Source organism: Dendrobates tinctorius, unplaced genomic scaffold (genome assembly GCF_039654945.1).
Source record: "Dendrobates tinctorius isolate UK_male_01 unplaced genomic scaffold, ASM3965494v1 ptg000098l, whole genome shotgun sequence".
In the NCBI taxonomy this organism is placed as follows: domain Eukaryota; kingdom Metazoa; phylum Chordata; class Amphibia; order Anura; family Dendrobatidae; genus Dendrobates; species Dendrobates tinctorius.
Genome location: NW_027361766.1, coordinates 993,555 through 1,010,960, shown reverse-complemented (window position 1 = coordinate 1,010,960; position 17,406 = coordinate 993,555). Strand labels below are relative to the sequence as shown.

General features: G+C 40.3%; 1 protein-coding gene across 2 annotated transcripts in view; it reads right to left on the bottom strand.

The window, feature by feature from the left end:
- Positions 1-8,602: 8,602 nt before the first annotated feature.
- The window catches only part of LRIG2 (leucine rich repeats and immunoglobulin like domains 2), a 123,682-nt gene continuing 114,878 nt past the window's right edge, over positions 8,603-17,406 (bottom strand). For both annotated transcript variants that reach the window (XM_073587053.1, XM_073587052.1), the window contains one exon: positions 8,603-16,610. In XM_073587053.1, the coding sequence (XP_073443154.1) occupies positions 16,375-16,610 (236 nt within the window). In that variant the 3' untranslated portion in view covers positions 8,603-16,374. The remainder of the gene's footprint in view (positions 16,611-17,406) is intronic.

The following is a 17,406-nucleotide window of genomic DNA, read 5'->3' as shown; positions in this document are numbered from 1 at the left end:
GTACCGGTTCGGGAGATGGAGTCAGGTCCTGTATAGGCTGATCTCCTGGTGGCGATTTGCTCCTTGCCGCTGACGTACTGCGCCACGTGGAGTGACTGCTGGAATGGCCATCTCTGTCTCGTTCCTTCTGCCGGTGGTGGTGCTGCTGCTGCTTGGGCTGCAGCCTGGCATGCTGCTCCTGTTACTGGTCGCAATCCCCCATTATCAAGATCGCTTCCAGCCAGGAGTTCTGAATCCACCATTTTTAAATTTGCCGCCCCCCGTGACGTCACCGCTCCCATCCTGCACCGCGCTGGCTGGGGAGAATGCTCCTGCGCATGCGCCGCTTCCAGGGACCCGGAAGCCGCTCTTCTACTTCCGGGGCAGCGGCCATCTTGGTACTCTCTGTACCATGGTGCTGCCCGCACTTCCACCGGGTCCCCGCGAGCCCCGATCTCCTTTCCGGAGAGGTGGCTCCGAAGTCTCCCCCCGCTCACCCGGCAGCCCACATCGGCCCCAGCGGTGGCGGCTTCGGGCACCGCTCCTGCTGTGACAGGGTCCTCCCCGCTGCCGTATACCGGACAGGTCGGCCCCGGATCCGGACTCTTCTTTGAAATCACAGGTACACCGTACTGTGGGTCCCCCCGTCAGGGACAGGAACCCAACTGAAGGCGGAGGAGAGGTACCGCCCTTTTATCTGTAGGTTCCTGCCCCTGAAGGGCGGATCCCCTCTCTCTGTGGTGCTGTCATGGGTGAGAAAGAAACCTATTGTATTTTCTATAATCATAATATTTACTATAACCATATTTTTTGTATGACTTTCGTCTGGTGCTACAATGTTACGTCACAGGGCACACTGACATGCATGGGCGGGGGTGACAGCATAATGAAGACAGGAGGCAGGGATTTCTTCCAGGCACTGTACGCCCCGGAGCCTGGAGGAAATTATTAACATAAAGAAATAAAATAAGTTTCCTCAACAACAAGACCCCTAATATGAGGCATACATGTAGGACCAGTGTAACATTTCTTTTACCTGTATGCCCATATTAATAGGATATATACATCCTGGGGGGGGTGACAGATTCCCTTTAACAGCAGTTCATGCTGTCCCAATGAGAGAAAAAAAATATGATTTATTGTCTAGTTTTAATCAGTGGAACATAATAAGTTTAGTGATGCAGCACCCACCCAATTGCTGTGAAAACATTGTCCTTTATTTAACTATCATGGGTTTAGACACAGTTCATAGGACAGGCAGGTGAACAGAGGCATGCAGGGAAGAAAGACGGACAATGGCCGTTTCACGTGCTTCACGCTTCTATGGGTCCAGGTCCAGATCGTAAAAGCATCAAGAACACGAAACGGCTGTAGTCCGTCTTTCTTCTCCGCATGCCTCTGTTCACCTGCCTGTCCTATGAACTGTGTCTAAACCCATGATGGTTAAATAAAGAACATGTTTACAGCAATTGGGTGAGTGCCGTATCACTATTTCTTTCTTATTTCATGTTTCATGTATTTTTCGATGCTGAGCACCGAACACCTATTGCTTAATACCGACAGTCTTCAGCTTAATAGGATCCTCATCCACATGTTTGTGTACTTATTGCCTTAGTGCCGTTCACCTGCTCTTATTTTTCTAATAAGTTTATATTCCTTGAAAAATGGCTTGCACTAAACGGATTTATTTTTCATGAACATTTGACTTCTGAGTTTTGACTTTCCTTTAAAGGATTGTTCAGGCTTGTGACAAAGGTCTGCAGTCACTTGACTGCACGACATCTGACCGCTGTCACAATTCCCCATTATTCCCGGTGTGAGTGGGCAATGATTTGACTGCCTGTATGCGATTTACATTCACATGCAGACTTAATGTTACAAGCTTCAATTTTTCCACTTCTATTGAGAGAAGCCAGATGAGACTAGTTAGCAAGTACAAGTATGCAAGTCGCGTAACCTCCCGCTCACACCAGGAATACTGGGGAACTGCGACAGCAAGCGAATCACATGCCATCACAATTGGACAGTCTGCAGTCACATAGAGTGACTTCAAACTTTTGTCCTAAGCCTGGACAACGCCTTTAAAAGAGTTCTCCTGTAATAAAAAAATAAAGGAAATCTCAATCTAAATGGATTCCTAAAATATTTTTAATTATTAAATCATTTTATTTGTCTGAAAAGCTAATAGCATTTTAAAATAGCAGCTGTATTATTACACTGACAGAAACCTGTCCTAGAGTATTAATAAGGGCGGTGCTTGTGAGTATGTGCAGTTGGAAGATCTGCTGGAGACAACTTTTAGCTGTCAACCTATTTCTAATTAACAGCAGCCACTCAGCAGTGAGGCAGACTAGGTGGACATCAGTGTGAGCAGCTTCTTCTCATCTCAGCACCACTGGTATCTTCAGTATTAGGTCAGATAGACAGAAGAGTGAGCAACCCTGGTATCTCCAATATTTAATGAGATAAACAGGGTAGACAGCAGTGTGAGCAGCCTCTTCTTCCTCGACAATGCTGGTATCTCCAGTATTAGGTCACAAAGATAGTGTGGACAGTAGTGTGAAAAGCCTTTTATTTTCTCAGCACCCCTGATATTTCTAGTATGAGGTCAGAAACATAGTGTGGACATCAGTCTCTTACTTCAGGACCCCTGGAATCTCTAGTATTAGGTCAGAAACACAGGTTGGACAGCAATGTGAGGAGCCTCCTCTTACATCTACATCCCTGGTACTTTCATTATTAGATCAGAAAGACTGGGTGAACAATAGCTTGAGTAGCCTCTTCTTACCACAGCACTCTTACTATCTACATCAGGGGTCCCCAACCTTTAGCTCGCAGTCCCAGGAATTGTAGCTCGTGACTGTCTGCCAGCTTGCTGCATTAGCGCCATGTCTAGCAAACAGGTATGAGGAGCACATCTCAAGATGGTGAATTTTGTGAGTAGCCCTGCACAGAAGAGCACATCTGGATGCACATATACTGGTCTTAGGGGTTTAGAGATGTTTTAGGTATGGTACGTTGGAGGATGGTAGTACCTGTTAGAGGAGGTGCTCAAAGCTGGATTTGACAGTGTGTTGGGAGTTCTTGATGCGAGAATACTGAATGGGAGTATAGTGGGAACCCCTGGATCTCAGTGTACTGCTTTGGAGTAACTTGTATGGAAATACCCATAATGGGGGGCTTTGGTTGACACTACTTTGAGCGGGACAGGAGCAGGATGTTGCATATGACCCCCTTTCAGAGCTGAATGTGGCTTGTGACCCACTCAGTGCTGAATGTGGCTCTCGAGATCAAAAAGGTTGGGGACCGCTGATCTACATTATTTCATCAGTAACAGAAAGACATGGTGAATAGCAATCTGAGCAGCCTTTTAATACCTCAGCACCCTTGTATCTCCAGAATTAGATCAGAGAGGGGAACAGCAGCAAAAGCAGGTTTTGCTTACCTCAGCACCAGCATCTTTATTATTTAATCAGAAAGACATGGACAGCAGTTTCAGCAGCCTCTTTTTAGCCTTAGCACCACCATTATCAACAGAATTACATAAGAATATTCATTGGGAGCACACATTTCTACACAAAAAGACTGAGCTTATATTGCATATGCTTATAGGTAACAGTCACCCAGCTTATTCTACAATAATAAATGCCTCCTTAAACAAAATAAGTGTGAGTTGAGAATTAGAGATATTTAAAATGATATTCACTTTAGCTATATATTTATTTTTTAATTTCCATAGAAATTTTTTAAGGGATTATCTAAGCTATCTTTGTAAAATTGAGGTGGGGTGACCCCAGAAAACTAGCCAAAGAATTTAGGCCGTGATTTATCAAAGTGTTTACAGCAGAATTCTTGCGTAAAACACTTTGAAAAGTTAAAACATTTCTGCATGACGTGCAGTAGTGCAATTAATTGAAACTTGATATTTTCATGACACTTTCAGTGAATTCTGCCAAAGTAGGGGGAGCTTGGTAGGGGCTGGGGGTGAAAAAATTGGAGTCATATATTAAGACATAAACTACAGGGCAGTATGCTGATAAGATATCCCAAATTCAATAAGTGGTAGGTGCTTCCTAGTGAATTACATATCTTATTCCTACACGCCCCATGTTAGGACTGCCATACAAAAGCCAGTCTTAATAAACCAGGTGCTTAATGTTTTAGCCTATAAAAAAAACCTTCACATTCGCAAAACTGAGAAAGAAACCATCATTCACTTCACGGTTTACTCTATATTTTAACTGTTTCCACATGCGTGTATGGGAATTCATAAATTCGACTTTTACAAATATTAGACTTCTGCTTGTACGAGTAAAATGCCACAGGGAAAAAACACACAAAATCACCCTGGATGAACTCTTCTCATTGTGCACATTGGAATCGTTAATAATGGCATCCAAAGCATGTCAGGGAAAACCATTCTTTCGTCAGGCAGATGTCTAGCTTCTGAAGATCAATTGTGACTCTCCGTGATTAGGATAAAACATCTCCATGTTTTCTCCTAATCAATTCACCAGTGAAATAAGGATCTATATGGAGTTTATATATGTTCTTCATCTGCAAGTTTTCTCTGTCTACGTCGGTATTGTCTTGCAAAATGAGACTGTAAGCATTTCTAGAGTAGAAGGGGCAAAAATAACTAAATTAAAGGGATTTTCCAGGACTTAGATACTTATGACCTACACTTAGGCAAGGTCATCATACCATTTTGGTAGAAGTCTCACACCTCAAAAACTGTTTGCAGTTCTCACAACGACCTGACTTGTACAGTGTTCAAAGCCAGAACAGAACAGCTCTATACATTGAGCTGCAGCTCAGCGCCTCATCACTTAAATCAGAGCTGGGCTTCATTACTCGAAGACCAAAAAACTCATGGCGTAAGGATAGACCATCAATATCAAAGTGCTGTAAAACCTTTTTAATCATGTTTTTCTATTAGGGCTTGCATATGACATATCTCAAGGTACAGCATCTTATTCTATTTGCACTTTTTTAAAGTATTTCATATGTGCTCGCCTGTTTTTCTTTGTTTTCCGCTTTGTTGCTGGAGTTTAGCAATTCCAGATGTTTTCACCTCATTCATCGATTGCAACTTTTTAAAAAGTTGCAAAATTTGGTGCAACTCTAATAGAGACTCTCCCTGGTATATATTTTTTTTTTTTTTTTTTTTTTGAGTACGCCAGCATTTCGGTGCTGATTTTGCATCACTTTGCAAAACATGCAACTTTTGGAGACAAAAACTCAAACAGTTCAAGATAGACTATTTGACTTTGTGCCAAAATCATGTGTGCCATCGTGAAGAATAAAGCACCAAAAATGTTAACTAATACCACAAGACCAAAGAAAAAGCACTTGTGGTCTATATGTTAATTTTTTTTTAGCTCTCATTCCTCCATCTATAGAATTGTTGAATTATTTGTAAATTACCTGAAGTTTTCTGGTCTGAGAATCAATTGCAATAAATCTGCTTGTATGCTGATAAATTAGACCTTCCATAGAAGTATTCTGGTGTTTGTCTCTGGACAACTTATTAGATATTTAGGTATTAATACATCAAATCTCGAGGATTTAATTAAATAAAATTCTTTTGATAGAGGAAGTTAACAGGAAAATTGGTTTGCAGTGAATAAATGCTTATAATCTGTGGCATGTAGAATTACTTTGATCAAAGTGTATAAAACCGTCCGCAATTTATATCGAATAACTCTCCCATGTGGAATCATCTTACATTTTTTAGACTAATGGTGTGTTTAGGAAGTTAGTATGGAGAGGTAGACAATCTAGAATGAAGCTCGTTACTCAAATATTTTCGTAGTCAAGGAAGTGTGCCTATACTTGACTGGACTAATTTATGGCTGATCCAGATGTAATATTTTCCTGTATGGGAGAGATTTCAAATGGTGACCCTTTTTTATGAACTAGCATAAGACTAGCTTGGATAGGTAAAATGTTTTTCAAACATGAATAACTGCAGGAAGCCATCTGTCGATCGGCATCACATCGGCAGCAACATTCTGTCGACCAGGCAGAGCGGAAGATAAAGAGCTGGTCTGTTAACATGAAGTCAAAGGAAGCAAGAAAATTACCGATCGAGCAGGGAGAGATCGTTGTAGTGCAAAACAGGTAGGTAGTTAGCAACTAACTGCTGGTAAGTTCTTCGCCCCTTAAGGAAGAAAAGCAAAGCCCTGGATAACTACTTAATCTTTTTTATAGCACTAATGAAAAATACGATCAAACCATCCCAAAAGAGTTTTTCAATAAATAGAAAAAAGCTTTATTAAATATAACAAGGAGACAAAAACACATGCACATACGAGCAAAAAAGTGCACAAACTAGAAGGGTAAGCTAGTATTACCATCAAGAGCTCTAAAAATCTTGACATTACCCTATTGTATTGCACATTCCCAAGTGACCCAATAAACAGGTGTACAGGGGGGGCGTACTGCTACACATTGTCCCTTGATCAGGTATAATGGTTGATGCACAACTGTACATACTTGTAATACAATGTTTGCCTGTTTGTTATTGGGCCACTTGGGAATGTGCAATACAATAGGGTAATATCACAATTTTTTAGAGCCATTGATGGTAATACAGTCTACCCTTTTAGCATGTGTGCCTTCTTTGCTTGTATGTGCATGTGTTTTTGTCCCCCCCCCGTATTTTTCATTAGTGCTATGGTTTAAGTAGTGATTTATCCCTTTATTGTCCTTGACATGTTTGTCACACGCCACATGAATAAGGATCTATATTTGATGGTAATGGACGTGCTTTAGTGTGGTTTCCATGAGGATTTTATGTTAATCCTTTTTTTGCACTTTTTAGGCTGGTTTCACATTTGCGTTTTTTAGCGCTGGAAAAAAAACGCATATGTGCGCATGCGTTTTTTCCCCTATATTTAACATGGGTGCGCATACCTGCGCGCTTGTAAGCGCATGTACGCGATTTTCATGCGCTGCGTTTTTTTGGGGTGTGCGTTTGTATTTTCCAGACGCAGCATGTTGCATTTTTTGGCCCTGCAAAAAAGCGCATGCGCACATATGCGCACGTTTTGCGCTAAAAATGGCCATTATAGCCTATGGATGCGCATATGTGCGCACTGGCATGCTCATGTATGCGTTTTTTTGCATATGCGTTTTTTTTTTTTAACCATGGAATTTAGGGGTTTGGGTTAGAGTTAGGGTTAGTTAAGGGGGTTTAGGGTTAGGGTCAGGATTAGGGTTAAGTATGGTTTGGTTAAGGGTTAGGGTCAGGGTTAGGGTCAGGGTTAGGGTCAGGATTAGGGTTAAGTATGGTTTGGTTAAGGGTTAGGGTCAGGGTTAGGGTTAAGTATGGTTTTGTTAAGGGTTAGGGTCAGGGTTAGGGTCAGGATTAGGGTTAAGTATGGTTTGGTTAAGGGTTAGGGTCAGGGTTAGGGTTAGGGTTAAGTATGGTTTTGTTAAGGGTTAGGGTCAGGGTTAGGGTCAGGATTAGGGTTAAGTATGGTTTGGTTAAGGGTTAGGGTCAGGGTTAGGGTCAGGATTAGGGTCAGGGTTAAGTATGGTTTTGTTAAGGGTTAGGGTCAGGGTTAGGGTCAGGATTAGGGTTAAGTATGGTTTGGTTAAGGGTTAGGGTCAGGGTTAAGTATGGTTTTGTTAAGGGTTAGGGTCAGGGTTAGGGTCAGGGTTAGTTAGGGTTTAGGGTTTGGGTTAGGGTTAAGTATGATTTGGTTAAGGGTTAGGGTCAGGGTTAGGGTTAGGGTCAGGGTTTGGGTTAGTGTGAGGGGCCACCTAATGTTGGAAAAAAACGCAAACGCGGTAAAAACGCACTAAAAACGCATACAAACGCATAAAAACGCTGCGTTTTTTTCATGCATGCTCATAAAAATGCTTGAAAAAAACGCAGCAGTTGTATGCTTTTGTATGCGTTTTTTCAATGCGTTTTTTTGCGGGAAAAACGCGCTGCAAAAAAAAGCAAGTGTGAAACTAGCCTTAGTGCACAAATTCACACGTGACAAAATAGAACAAAAATTCGTCAAAGTCTTGATCGCGTACATAAAGTCACTCCAGCAGGGACTGGAGTACACACCTTTCGAAAAGGCTCGAACGATGAATCAAGTAAAAACATCTGGAAACTCTACATGCCAACCATAATGGAGACCATAAGATAAATGAAAACAGGTGAGCTAAAACTAGACTTTAAAAAAAGGTGCAAATTAAAATAATTAGGATCAAATGAAAAATTGGAGAAAAACACCAGAAACAAAAAAAGTGCAAATGCAATAATGAGTCTGGTCCTATATCTTCATTAAATACAGTTTGGGATGAATCCCGCTTTAAAACTTAGAATATAAGGGAAGCAGTATCCATCTAATAGTACTGGATGGATAAACACCAGCATGGCATCTCAGCCGGATAAGCAGAGAACCCGACACATTTCCCAACAATATTCCCATAGGGGATTTTTTTTTTTACTAGATAATGAGCTACTTTTGCCAAGTGCAATGTAAAATTTATATGTTATTCTATCTCCATGTATTTGTACACTGAATGCACTTGGCATTAAAAGAGATTTTGCTACCACCACCCAAAGGCTTCAGTATAAGGTCTTAAATTATTCAAAGAAAACCAGACACACACAAGATGTTTTCGAATAGATTATATTGTGTGAATACATAGTACCAGAACATTAGATTCCTATCACTGAGTTAGAAGAATAAAAGCTCTCATGTTAACCCCATCACTGTGGGAAATTACATGCATTGATTGATGAATGTGAGCTAGAAGCCTATCAAGAAATGACAGATTATGATCAACATCTAGGTTTTCACCAAACATGGGACTTTCCATTAACGAGACTCAGTCTTTGCAGATAATCCATACTAAATATATAATTTTGTGATAATGAGTAAAAGGGTTAAAAAGGTTCAAGATTTAGGCCATAATTCTATGCCTAAAGGGGGTTTTACACATAGCGATATCGCTATGTCACCGATTTTGTGACGTTATAGCGATATCGCTGTGTGTGATACTTACCTCCGACCGACTCCCCCGCTGTCCATCGCTGATCGCGCGAGAATGTCCGGCTCCGTTTCTCGTCGGGCGCTTCCTGCTGGCGCTGACGAGCGACGTGTGGAGGTGGGCGGAGGACGTCAGGATCGCTGTGTGTGAAAGGTGAGTATCATGTGCTGCGTCGCTGTGAGGTCTGCCTGTGTGACAGCTCACTAGCGATCATTTAGCGATGCACCAGCGATCCTGACCGGGTCGGATCGCTGGTGCATCGCTAAATGTAAAGGGGCCTTCAATCTACTGTACTTGTACAAAATCTAATTTAGAAGAAAACATTGAGAAAAAAGTGCTTTATCTTGCTTTTTTATTTGCAGACACTGATGCAGCTCTGTGCTGAAGACCTCAGTTGTCCGAGACAGACAGATTTCTTGGGATGCGCTGTCTGACAGCCACATTAAGGAAGCTGAAGATCTTCGAATAGCAATCAATATTCCTTTGCTTAAAAGCTAGATAAGTACAAAGCAAATAGGCCACAGATTCTACACGAGATTCCCCTAACCAGCCTGTAGTATAAATTATATTTTTCAGGTAAAATTTTTATATATATATATATATATATATATATATATATATATATATATATATATATATATATATATCTCTATATCTATCTATCTATATCTCAATACTGGGAACAACTAAGATCCTGCACAGGACCCTCAAACTCCCAGGCCGCTGGTAAAGGAACCGAGAATGAGAAAGGACAACAAAGACCACCCCCATCGGGGGGTGAGAGAAGTTTTATCAAGCTTCATACACATTCAAATATTTTTACTTGTAAGAGAGTGGTCGGTAATGTAGAGGCAGAGTAAATTGTAAAATAGGTACAGTAAGACCTTAGTGTAAAAGCATGTTCATTGAAAAAAAAAAAAAAACAATTACAAAGTTTCAGCAACACAATCTACCATACATTATCTTAAGAACTTGAGATCACATTTTTCCACTTTAGTATACGGTATTTATTATATATAAAAACAGGAAAAAATAAAATGAAACGTAAAAATTTGGGGCTAGGAGTGTATACAATTATATCAAGCAGTTTATAGTCATATCAAACTCAAATTATCAGTGTCAAACAATTTATGAAAGAGGGATACCCCCTTAGCCTCTTTTCTGTTTGAAGAAAATTTAACAATTACATTACTGGAGGTGGGTCCAAGTACGGAAGGTTGTATGTAGGATCAGTTAAAGGTTTTATGACTAGTTCTGGCACTCAATTTTTAAAGAGAAAACTTTGGGGGGAAAAAATATAGCCATATACAAGGCTAGCACTAGCACTGGCATAGGCCACTTAGCATTTCCAAACCTACCCAAGTATTTTGCCTTTGCTAGCTTGAGGTTGGAAAATGTGCCTAATAGTTTGGAGACAATGTATCAAGAGGCAAAAATCCCAGCATTGTTTCGCCACAGAACAGAGATTCTGCATCGGCATGAGACCAATGAAGGGTGCAGAAGATGGCTGGCTAACTGGCCTATTTCAACAGCTAAGCCAACCTGGTTTAGCTATTCAGATGACTAGTCAAGTAGGCCACCTTAACACACATTAATGGCCACACAGCAACCAAGAAAGTAATTGTTTGAAAACAAAGACCCCTGGAAGAAGACGAAAGGATGAAACCCTGGGTGGGGCAGAATGCTGAGTATATGGTTTTGTATTTCAAAGTTGGATTATATTGATGTGGTAACTATGCTATGTGCTTTTGAGTGTGTGCCGATTTTTATAATAAATTTGCTATGGATTTTTACACTGTCTTGGCAAATAATTTATAATGAGACCGTTAATGTGAAATGAAACATCTTAGGGATGGAGAATAAATGGTAAGTGCAAAGTCACAATCCAACATCTATTCTAATGGATGCTAACTGAATAGTCAAAAGTTTTGATATGAAAAGTTAGTTTGGTGTCATAAAAACGCAGACCACCGATAGTGACGAGTGGCCTCAATTTTGCCTATTATGAATTTTCAACTTCAACATAGGATAAGCTCCACAAAATTGTTAGAGAGACTTTATATATGCAATATTGTGGTCTTTTTAATCTAATCTACTTTATAATCTAATTGTGTGTTAAAGCAAGAAGTTGTTGGAAGCTTCGCTGATCTCTCATGATAGGGGGAGGTTTTATTTAATTCAAGTATGAACAATGAGTAAGTTTTCTCTTTATTCACTTTAGCCACATTCAAACTACTTTTCTGACATTTGCAGATCATGACACTAAGGCTATGTTCCCACAATCAACTTTCGGTGCGTTTCTGATGCTCCGAGTTTTTGCTTTGTCAAAAACGCAGCATTTTATACTTTCAGCAAAGTGGACGGGAGCTATAGAAGTCTCATCCACACTATGCTTTTTAAACACTGCGTAAACTGACCTGCAGTGCGTGTTTCAAATCCGCAGCATGTAAATAAATTTCTCTCGCAGCTTTAAAACATAACACCGAAAAAAACTAAGTCAAAAACACGATAAACACTGATGCGAACGCACACAAAAAACGTAAGCAACCTATTTAAGATGTAGGTGCAGCAATGGTGCAACATCAAAAATGCACCAGTGTCTCATCGTGGGAACGTAGCCTAACATGAATGACAATGAGGTATCTTCTGAATGCTGCAAAGTAAAGGAAAAGTCTGTGGCACAACTTTGTGGCTTGAACCTAAAATTCTCAAATTTGTCCGGTTTACACAAGGTTTATGGAATTAAAAAAAAAAACACACAAAAATACATCTATATATAGCCAACACCACAAAGCAGATTGTCACAAAGTGGAGTTACAATTTTCTCAGATTGTCACAAGTTTCATTTTTAAAAGGCCGAGGGCCTCATGGTTGCCACTATAATTCGGTTACAATGCGCTAAGGACAAGATCTTGATTGTAGTGTGAGGATAAAACAATCTGTTCCATGGAGTGCAGCTATGACACTTATTCTGAGGACCTCTAAAGCAAGATTGCCGGCACTTTTTACAAGTCTATATTTTTTGGTAGAAAGTTACAAAACATTTTGCAAGTGTAGCATATTTTAAATTCAATCTCCATAGCAGTCTTCAGTTTTATGGTAGATAGAAAACTACTCATTTTGAAGGTCATAGCTTACATTTGCAGATATCACACAACCCACTGAGCCAGTCAATAGTTCCACTTCTGCCAGAAGCCATATAAATTCATTGTAGCAGCACATATTACCTTAGCCATCTCATCCACATACAGGTGCAATATAAAAAGGCATCGGGGCAAGTGGCTACATACTCATCTCCGCTATTCATCACCATTCCCAACATTCTGCTGAGACCATAAAAAAGCCTTTGTCCTTTGCCATCTCTAAACAATTTATGCGTATTCATTTCATGGAAGATTAACCATTAAAGAGCCATTTCGAAGCTTAGTGTTGAGGCGATAAGAATGAAATATATTTATATCTACAGTTCATCCACACAGATCTCTGCATTGAGGAAGCTTTCATAAAAATGTCATTTGATAGTAGGCGAAAGCACTGCATGATTAACATAAAACACAAATAAAAAAAACAAAAAAAAAACTATCATCCAAAGTACAGGTATGTGCAATGTGTACAAAAATATCTTATGACAAGTATATTTACATATAGAACAGTCGGCATTGAAGCCTAGAATCTTTGGTTGCCGCATTTGGGAAATTAACAAGTCGTAGAATTTTAGTGCTTGGATAAATTGTAGCATTGAAATACATCTGTATATTTAAAAAAAAAAAAAAAAAAAGAAAAAAAAGTGTTACAACTTTACAAAGCTAATGAAAAGGAAAAAGAACAATAAACAAACTAACGAACTCCATAGGCATCAGTGCCACGTGCCTGGAGTTTGGATCTACATTGCCTAGGTGAAAAGGGGGAGCGGAAATCAAAAATGTTCTTTCGCTTGTGTAACGGGCTGTTGTAAAGCCAGGAAAAAAACGTTGCACGCTAATCTTCCATACTGAAAAAATAAAAATCTCCGCAAAAAACTTTAATCAAGGCAAGGATTTGGGTAAGATGAGCGTTAAATAAAAAATGGATATTTGGAAAAAGTCACAATAAGACCTGGAAAGCAACGTTGACGAGGAAATAAAAAAAAGCTTAAAAACATGGTGCAAAACTACGAATATAAGATAAAAATACTAAAGCCACCAATTAACAAATTACTGGAGTAAAAGCAATGATGAATTGATGAATCGGAGCCTGTTTTTAACGAACAGTTGATATTGATGAACCCTAAAACACAACTACAGGCTTTGTCATCTGTACTGCAGAAAGCAATTTTACAAGTATATTGCCCAAAGTCTTAGTTGGTAATGGTGCAAACATTACTATTGTATGTAGGCAAATTCCAAAAGGTTAATGTATTAATGTACAAGTAAATGTGCATCTCGATGTGTAGGGGTTACAAATATACTATACTTATGGACAAAAACCAAGAACACGAGAAAATGACAAAGAACGAGCTAAAACTACACAGAATTAGTATTTGCAAGTACAGGACAAAGAAGAATATATTGTCATAGGTGTACATAAAAGATAGTCAAAGTACGGACCGGGATCACACATGCGTGAAACTCGGACGAGTCTCGCATCTAAATACCCGGCATTTGGGTATTAAGATGCATAGAAATACATGCAGCCACATGCTCCGCTCCCGAGTGCAGGCGGCAGTGCCGGTACTGACATGCGAGACTCGTCCGAGTGTCTCGCATGTGTGGTTCCGGCCTAAGGAGCAGCATATGCCATTACTGGCAGACATACAATTATTCCATACATCTAGGAGACTAATTGTGCCACCCGGTACGGTCACGAGGCAATGACGCACTTTTGTAGGACTGAACCTCCATGCATCAGTATAAAGAGTTATGGTAAAGCAGCAACGACCATGAAGTAAATGAATTGGAGTGTTGAAATAATGGCATAATATCAGAACTCCACAGTCAAAAGGTGGCCATCAAAATTGGCACCGAACTTAAAGGTGATCGTTCGCCAGATTTCACAATACAAACTGCACATATTAAGGAGATCACCTAGACATGATTGAATATATACTTATGACTGTGTACACGGCTGATATATAAACTTATGTGTCTCCATGGTAGCAGACTACACAAAAAAAGTCAAAGGGAAAAAAAAAAAAAAAAAAAAAGCGAAGCTGTGTAGTCTGATCCTGTCACAGGATTGGGAACACTTCAGATCAAATACTATTTTTCTTTATTCTGTAAGAGAAGAAGGTGAATATCAATCTGATAAGCTCCAGAACAGTCAGGATTCAGACTCAGACCAAGGACCCGATTTATCAAAGCAATGTTGACAGAATTCTGGTTTAAATTGCTTTGAAAAGTAGCAAAACTTTGGCGCAAAGTTTACGTTTTCACATTAGTTTCTCCCAGCTTGGCCAAAATGGGTGTAGCTGGGGCAGGACGCTGCAGCTTATCCAATTCATGACGAACTGTGGTGAACCTTATGTCAGAAATCTTACACCAGGTCAGTGACAGGAGTAAGTTTTCTGGTGTTGTGCATACCACTCATCAGACGCTCCTGATGAATTGGGGCCAAAAAGTATTCAAAGCTGTAAAATGCTTTCTTTTCACACAAGTTGACTGACAAGCGCTTTTCGCAGTTCTCCCGCCTTCTACACTGATTTCTTGCACATGCTCAGTAGAAGCTGCTGCATACTCGCCATTACTTTATAGTAAAGCCCGTCCATCTACAAGCCGCTTTTAGTGTGTAACAGTTCCACTTACAATTTGTTGCAAAAACCAAGCTCAACACATAACTCTGCACTCATACATTTTACAAAGGACAGAACATTGGATCTGCGAACTTCCGGAAGATCTTATGTGTCAAACACTGTACTAGGAGAAGCATGAGTTATGGATCTCAGTAGTTGGCTGCAGCGGTGACATCGCCACTGCAATCAAAATATGGAGACTCGTGCAGCTGCAGAGCAATGGACACGTGGAGGGCGAGTACCTGCTCTATTCGTTGCTTTAAATACTAAAAGTTTGGGCTCCACTTTAAAGTGGAAAAACACCTTTAAAAAATTTTTTTAGCACCCATCTTTAAATTCTGGTACAAACAAGTGAATAAAAAGTGCTTAAATTAAAAAAAAAAAAAAATATCAAAATGACAGTTTATTACTAGTGATGAACGAAAGTGCTAGGATAAGGTGTTATCAGAGCACGTTTGGGTGCCAACAGTATATTCGGCTTTCTCGAATAATATGTTCCGAGTTGTCGCAGTTGCATGTCTCGCAGCTGTTAGGCAATCCCTGCATGTGTTGCGGTGACTCGAACATAGTATTCGAGCACGCCGAAGATACTCTGTAGTGGCAATTCAGTTTCTATTATTTAGGGAGTATCTTTGTTTCATACATGTAACCACAAACACAAAAAAAGGAAAAATTGAAAGAACCTATGATTGTAGGAACGTGGCATCTGATTAATCAGCTTTCATAATAAATTATAGCTATGCACATGTGTATATATGGCTGATTGCACAGCACCATATGCCCTATAAGAATCAGAACCAAACGGTAATCACAATTGACAAATAGTCTAGTATATTAAAAAATTCCTTCTGTTTAGCATAAAATTTTCTATGGAGTGACATAACTCAAGCATGGACGCCTGACTGGGTATGTGTTCCATAAGGTACTGAACGAGCAGTCTGCATTTTTCAATCTGAGGACATAAGTACAATTTCTCTGTCAATAGAAGTGTTCCCGCACTGGCCATCTTTAACATTACGCATTAGAAATGCAACCCCTAGACACGTGGTCACAGAATAATGCACTGATTCGATCTTCCACACAGAGGCGCTGTATGCAACTATTGAATTTAGAGCAATGGGCAAATGGCTTCATGGGTGGTCTAAATATGAGCTATAGGGGCCATAGTATTTTCTCACTTTCCGCTTTCACATTCTCAGATGGATCATCACAGTACATGTGTACCCTGTGAATATGATGATTTTTCGGCAACGGTTTACAGGTACATGCTTGCATCTAGGCATAGTCACAAAACATTTGCAAACATAATAAAAAAAGATCCAATGGCAATATTAAGAACAGAACGTGGAAAAAGGTCTTTAGTTTCTTCCGATATTAGGATGCCACATCATCCTATTCACAGAGGTTCGTGTCAGTCCAGCTCATTCTGAAGCAAACGTAGAAGTGCTCAAATAATGACCGGTCCAAGCTACACAGCGGTGATCCAGCTGCCGTCTGACACAGGATTTTTGCATTGGTCCACATGATGCGCTTGTAAACAAACCCACTGTAGCACTTCTTTGGCCATTAATTCAATGTTGAGGTAGTCATTACAAAAGTCAGCTGACTAGCAGATTCCTTTGGTCTCATTAAGTTGTTTCCTTGTAATCTCCAATATTTAGAGTCCTGCCCAAGTCGTAGTCCTGGTCACATGATCTTGTGTAAGGTCTAGGAAGGGGGTGCTCTTCTGACTTCATTGAAGAGGCCACCTCATTTCTGAGAAGGCTTTTCTCATGGACTGGTACAGGATGGTTGGAGAAGTGAGGATGTGCTGCTGGAAGGTTGTCATCTTTCTTTATACTCCAAGACAGGCAAGGAAAGGAATCTAAAAGCACAAACAATTAGTCAATGATTAACCGGAATACAATTGTACAGAACATTACTACACACTCATGCTGACGCATACAAGTCTTAAGACTCATTTCACTTTGATCACACAATACAATCTCCCATAGTGATTATGTTTTTTTAAAATCTTTCCCGCTCACTTTAGGAGGAGCTTAAAGCGAACCAGTCAGTCATGTAATCTGACAGCAGCATGATGTAGGAGCAGATTACAGTGTCACCCATCTCTCTACGTAAGTTGGCGGGTCCTCCTTGATCAATAGAGCGGGGTCCCCAAACCTGTTTGTCACTGCACTCAGGGAATAAATAAAGCAGCATTACTGATGTGTAATGTCACTCTTGTCAACATCTATCGGACTAAGAGAAATTGGCATGTGCGGTTCTTGGCCATCAGCCCTGTCCAATAGACATAAGTGACCACGCAACTTTATTCAGCATTCGGTTGCATGGAGGAAAAACATCAATGGGGTTTCCCAGTAATCAGACAGTTAGGCCGGGGTCACACTTTCGAGTGCACTGCGAGAAACTCACGCGAGTCTTTCACCTCAACACCCAGCACTGCCGCCGGCACTCTGCAGCTGCATAGAAATACATGCACCGCACACTCCGGTCCCAAGTGCCAGCAGCAGTGCCGGGTATTGAGACGAGAGTTTCTCGCACTGCACTCGCAAGGGTGACCCTGGCCTTATACCTATTTTGTAAACACATGGTAGCAGCAAACAAATATAGAGGGGGTACAGATTTTACAATGTGGAAATAAACACACACAAGCACCA